Source organism: Rattus rattus, chromosome 7 (genome assembly GCF_011064425.1).
Source record: "Rattus rattus isolate New Zealand chromosome 7, Rrattus_CSIRO_v1, whole genome shotgun sequence".
NCBI lineage: Eukaryota > Metazoa > Chordata > Mammalia > Rodentia > Muridae > Rattus > Rattus rattus.
Genome location: NC_046160.1, coordinates 128,980,375 through 128,986,377, shown reverse-complemented (window position 1 = coordinate 128,986,377; position 6,003 = coordinate 128,980,375). Strand labels below are relative to the sequence as shown.

At 56.9% G+C, this 6,003-nt stretch overlaps 1 protein-coding gene across 1 annotated transcript; it reads right to left on the bottom strand.

The window, feature by feature from the left end:
- Nucleotides 1-294: 294 nt before the first annotated feature.
- Nucleotides 295-5,191, bottom strand: Lbhd2 (LBH domain containing 2). The gene is made up of 4 exons (XM_032908903.1): nt 5,093-5,191; nt 3,339-3,449; nt 1,654-1,810; nt 295-682 (listed from the first exon to the last, which is right to left on the bottom strand). The coding sequence occupies exons 2-4, from the start codon at nt 3,402-3,404 to the stop codon at nt 552-554; spliced, it is 354 nt and encodes a 117-aa protein (XP_032764794.1). The 5' UTR covers nt 3,405-3,449; nt 5,093-5,191; the 3' UTR covers nt 295-551.
- Between the last annotated feature and the right edge of the window lie 812 nt (nt 5,192-6,003).

Here is a 6,003-nt window from a genome sequence, read left to right as displayed (position 1 = left end):
GTCGGGGCTGGAAGAAGACCCCTCACCTTATGTACCACCCTAATGTACCCAGGATGCAAGGTACAAGGGGTGCCTGGTCTCCGGGGATCTCTAGCAGGGGTAGGAGGCCACCAGGAGGAGTGGAAGGTGAGGAAGACAGTGACAGAGACAGTGGAGGAGCCTACTCTGCAGCCCTGAACAGCCTTCTGGCTCTGCTCAGCCTACCATTCCCCTCCCGAGTCGGAGTGCCAAGCACTGAGGGCTTACCATCCAACGTTCTGACTTGCCCAGACCAGGAGACTAGAACGACACTGGTAGAAGCAAACTTGTGCCCAGCGCCTCAAGTGCCCCCAAAGGTGCCCGTGGCCACCAGGAAGGATGCCTTTATTTCTGCTTCAAACCACTGAGCAAAGAGGGGTGTATTCCAGATTTGGGCCATGGAGCGCAAAGGCAGGGGCCGGGGTCCTGGCCACACCTAGCCAGACAGGAAGCTTGGTGAGTTGGGTCTCCTGGGTCGGCCCAGTCTTCTCTGTCAGTCAGCCAGTCGTTCTGGGATGGAGGTCCTCTCGTGGTCAGAGAGCAGAGCCTGCCACGCCCTTATCTGTTACTGGACCAGGGAATGCCTGGTGCCCAGAGCTGGCACCCTCGATGACGTCATTATCTGCTTCCTTCCCTGGTGCTGCTGGTGGACTTGGGGAAGGAGCTGCAACAAAGCAAAGAAACAAAATACAAAAAGTAAACAAAAAACCAAAGGCCGCTCTATTGGTGATGAACTGTAGCTGGATTGGTCCTGGGGGGTCTAAGGTGGGCCCCCTTCAGCTGACATCTAGATGGGATAGGCACTCCTTCCCCGGAGCTGATGGGAAGGAAGGGGTGATCATACCCTTCTTTTAGGGAAAGAGGATGAAGCCCAGCTCTGGAAGCAGACGCAGGCTCCACCACCCTGACCTATGCTTCAGGGAAAGGATTGGTGAGAGAATAAGGAAGCCCGAGGTCTCCCCACAGCTCACACATCAATGGTTACCTAAGGGCCAGCAGCTACTGCTGCTGTCTCTGCTGCTGGCCTGACTCAGGGTGGGAGAGCTTTGAGCAGAAGTGGGGGCCATGCGTATAGACCCCTTCAGGACTATTATAAGGACTCCTCCAGAGGCTGAGGTCTGGGAAGAGGAAGAAGGTCACTCACTTCCTCACAAGGAGAAAGACCCTGCACCGGCCTCAGGGAATAAAGAGTCCCAGGGTACGGCTGAGCGCTCATGCTGTAGGTTTCAGTGGCCCCGAGGACGGATCACTCTTGTCCCTCCTTTTCCTTGAAGCTCCAGTCTTTCACCCTGGCACCAGCGGCCATGCCAACCCCCGTTCCCAAATGTGCTCCTGTACCCTGGTCCCTCTAGGTCCTTGTGAGCAATGTGAATTCTCCTGAGGGTCTCAAGTCAGGGAAGGAGGGAGAACCGAGGCTGGACAGACGGAGAGTGACTGTACCCCCTCAGGTGTCAGGCCTGGAGCCACAGTGCATAAGGGGACAGGTACAGATGGGAGGAGGGCAGCAGCTGGAGGAGTGGGTGAGGTACAGTCCTGGCCCTGGGCAGATGCTCTAGGTGTTGCCGAGGTGTGAACCAGTACAGGGGTCCCACGCCTACTGCACAAACAGACAGGAAGTGGGTGCTGTCTTCTCACCAGCAGCAGCCTGGACCTGAGGGGTACCCCTCTGGGTACCCTCTGGTGGCCAACGCAGCTCCCCACTTTCCACAACACCCGCTTCAGTGGGTTCCACCACGATAGAGGGCAGTCGCTGACAGAGCCGAGGGCCCTTCTCCCGGACACCGACTGCAGCCTATAGAGAGAGTGAGGGGAAGGCTCAGGGTGATACTGCACCATTGGCTGCTGGCCCTGCCTCTTCTGCCCTCTGTCCTGCCCTACTAGGAAGGCCAAGAACAGGCAGAGTGAACGGCCCTGCCTTGTCCCACCACTGGGGTGTTAGGCACCCCGGGAACACCATAGGACTCACCTGGACTCAGACCCAAAGAAGCCCATTTCACAGACAGAGCTTAAGATGGTAGAGACCAGTCATTCAGGAGGAAGCCCAGGACTGAGCACCCCAGCTGCTTCCTGTACCTGGAATCCAGCACCATTCCTTTCTAGGGGCTTCCCTGCTGGGTCCTTGGCCTCCTCCCTCCACAAGGCAGGCCAAGGAGCTAGGAAGATGTTGCCATGGCAATCAGAACTGGCTCTCCCTCATTGTTCTGGTGCCCACACGCCCTCTGGGTGCCCTCAGCAACTCCACCTCCCATTCAAAGCTTTTCAAGGCCGAGGCTGCCTCACATAACTCCATCCCTCGGTGCCCCAAGGCTCTGACTTGCCTGCACTGCCCCACCTCTATGCCCTCCTCTATGTCCTCAAGGAAGGTAGGCACAGAGGCTCACAGGGAAGGTAGGCACAGGGCAAGCGTATGGCATATTGTTACACTGCCTCTGATGGCTGCAATGGACACTGGTTTCCCCTACACACTTCCTCCTCTACCCAGGACCCTGTCAGCCAAGTACTGCAGGTGACCCTGAGGGCTGAGAGCAGGTGTCACCAGGCTGGGCCATCCGTGGAATGAAAGAACAAAGGGCCTCAGAAGACAGCAGAGGAGGGATCCCAGCCTCCACAGTCGGACGCTCCCGAGGCCAATTCTATGCTGGCTTTGCCAAACCAGGTCTCCTTCTCCATCCTGGCTCCTTCCATACAAGCTATTCTATTTTACTTCTTTCCCTCAGCCAGGGTTCTGTCTGGAGGGTACTCACTATGACCAACCCAGCCAGGCCATCAGGGTAGCTGTACCCATAAGCCCAGAGTCTAGGTCCCTCTTCCTTCACCAGCTCTGCTGACCCTGCAGCTTCCTGTGACCCTGCTTGTCTGTGCAGGACTAGAGTCTCAGTATATTTACTTCTGAAACAGGTTCTCACACCCTAGGCTGTCCTGAAACCCACTAAGCTGGTAGCCAAGGCTGGTCTTGATCCTCTGACTCACCCCCTAGACAACTGGGATCACAGGGGTGCATCAGTGCACCCTACCTACTACAGCTTTAAACGTCTTGCTGCACCAACATCCCTCCCTTTCCCCCCCCCAAAAAAAATCTGAAGGCACCCTAGAATTGTATCACCCTACAGAGAGCAAAGTGTGATCCTGTACTTGGGGAATACGCCTTGGTGTCCCCAGGTTCAGAAGGGGCTTTCAATCACTTTATCCATCAAATTTATACAAAAATAGCAAAGCCCTCCCCCACGTGGAAGGGTAAACTGAGGCTGGCGGAGATGAGAAGCATATTGAAGTCACAGGCCAGAGCTCCCTCCTGTCCCCCTGCCCCTTCAGTCACTTACCTTCCCTGCCAGGCCTCTGGCGCCCCCAGTAGGACTCTCTGGTGCAGCAGACAGTGGGGTACTCATGTTGCTGCTGCTGCTGCTGCTGCTGCTGCTGCTGCTGCTGCTGCTCTACATAAAGACAAGAGTAGAAGTGAGGTGTCCATTGCAGCCAGTGCTAGGTCTCCTCCTCCTCCTCCTCCTCCTCCTCCTCCTCCTCCTCTTCCTCCTCCTCCTCCTCCTCCTCCTCTTCCTTTTCTTCCTCCTCCTTCCTCCTCCTCCTCCAGAACTCCCACCCCCCACCCCCCACCCCACACATCTCAGCCTAGCACCCACAGCTTAGGGCTGACCTCCAGAGAACAGAACAGCTGCCAAACATTGCCCAGAACCATAGAGAATGTGGCAAGATGGGGAGAGATGGGCCTAGGCTTTGAGAGCCAGGAAGACTTCCTGGAGGTCAGCTAGCCTGAGGCCCCCCTAAGGCATAGGTAGCAGGCACTCAGGAGAGATTCACGTGTTGAGGCAATGAGCAGTAAACAGAAAACACAGCAGACCTGGGAACCCAAACAGCTTTGAGTCAGGAGGCTGGGAACACCTGAGACTGGGCCTGAACCAGCCAGAGGCCAAGGTGCTCCATTCCTGCCCAAGAACGCCCCTTCTCTCCCAAGAGGCTGACGTCTTGCCTGCTTATGGTCATGTCTACCCAGGTCAGGCACAGGTTGGGGATGCTGGATCAGAGCCTCCACAGTAAGGAAAGAGAGTCCCTGCCAAAAAAAATCATAGGCCCTCTCTCAGGCTTTCCTCAGCACTGAGTGGGGTGGTGCTGGGGTGTAGAGTAGAGGGATGTGAGGGTGTGGGGAGTTCTCGGGGCCTAGCTCAAGCCAGAGCAAGAAATGAGTGGGGTCTACGAGGCATTGGCGGATTTTAGACAGAACAGGGCCATAGTCCTGTGCTTTAGGAGACTGGGCCAAGGTGAAGTACTGACCAGCAGGGCAGAATGGCTGAGACCAGCAGGGCTGGTCACCCTGCTAGGAAGCGGGTACCCTGGGCCTCCACAAGGTCAACTGCTAGCCTGGAAAATGAGGCTCCTTCTACCAAGGGTTCACCTTGGTTAGATCAAGTTCCAGAGTCCCAAGGAAGTCTGGAAGGGGGACACACCCTGTGATGGGCACCCCCTGGCAGTAGGTCCCAGGAGTCCTCTGTCCCAGAGCCCATGACATCCCCTGTGGACCACTCACAGCTCTGAGACCCCTTGCGTTCCTGCATACCTCCAGAGTTCTGGGAACCTGCCGGTACAGAGACCCAAAGGGATGTCTCAGAGAAAATGAGGGAGGGACAGTGGCCACGGAGGCCATGCAAAGAGATGACTGAGCTGAAGAGTGAGGGGAGATAGAGGGAGAGAGCAAGAGGAGAGTCCAAGAGAAAATCTGGGGAGCCAAGATAGCAACGAGGATGGAGCTACGATGGGGCAAGTGCCCACAGGCTCGCCGGTGTCTGAAGCCTCCGCTGCGAGAGCCCCCCACACCTCTATCCGCTCTGGGGTGCAGAAGGCCAGGTGTTGTGGACCGCCGGCGGTAAAGCGATGCTTGATCCCGAGCCCCCACCCCGCATTCGGTTGCCACAGGGGGGACCCACACCGGTCCCTTTCTTGGGGCGCTCCCACTAACTCCTTACCGCACTCGCCCTCCTCCCCACCCATGGCTGCCAAGGTACACCTCAGAAGGAAGCCTGAGGGCAAGGGTGGGGAGGGGGCGTTGTGCCTCCTGCACACTCACCGACACTCACCGCTGGCGCTTGCGGGGACTCCACGCTGGCTCGGGAGCTCGCCTCCCTCGGTCCTCCTCCGAGCTCTCCGCCCACACACGCGCTCACAGCCGGCCCCTCATTCACACTCCCGCCCTCTGCTCTGCAGGGCCGCCGGAAGAACCTGGCCTCCACCTCCCTAGACACCACCCTACCCCAGAACCTGGTCTTGGCACTTCAGACATCCTCCCCCAATTCCCAGGTTAGAATGTGAGGTGTGGCATTGTGTGATGCCAGAAATGGTAAAAGGGGGATTTTCTCCAACGGGGCAACTGAAGGAGGAAACGAGACACGACACGGGGCAGGTTGGAGGATTGTCCCACATCCCGTCTCACGTATTGATCCCCAGGCCCATTCTCTACCCCAGGACAGTTGGTCGGGTGAACAGCTCTCTGTCACCCAAGGTCTTAGTGCCACATTCCCACACACATAATCCTCACGATTCCCCTTCTAGGGTCCACTGTGGGCTCTCTAATGTCCTATTTCTCTCAGAACTGCAACCAATACCCGCATCTAGCTATCTGATCGCCATGCACCCAACCGTTCAACAGGAGGCATGATCTACCGTCAACAACCCAGGCATCACCTTCCTTCAACAGCCCAACCTCCCTCACTTCAGTGGTCAGTCTATGATTACCTTCCAGCTAGCAACCACCGTTCCCTATCCATCACCCAGTCACCATCTGACATCTTACATCCACTCACGACCTACCACACAGCCATTCTGCACACATCCCCCATGACCTACCACACAGCCATTCTGCACACATCCCCCATGACCTACCACACAGCCATTCTGCACACATCCCCCATGACCTACCACACAGCCATTCTGCACACATCCCCACTTACTTACTTAGATGCACTGCATCTAGCATCTACA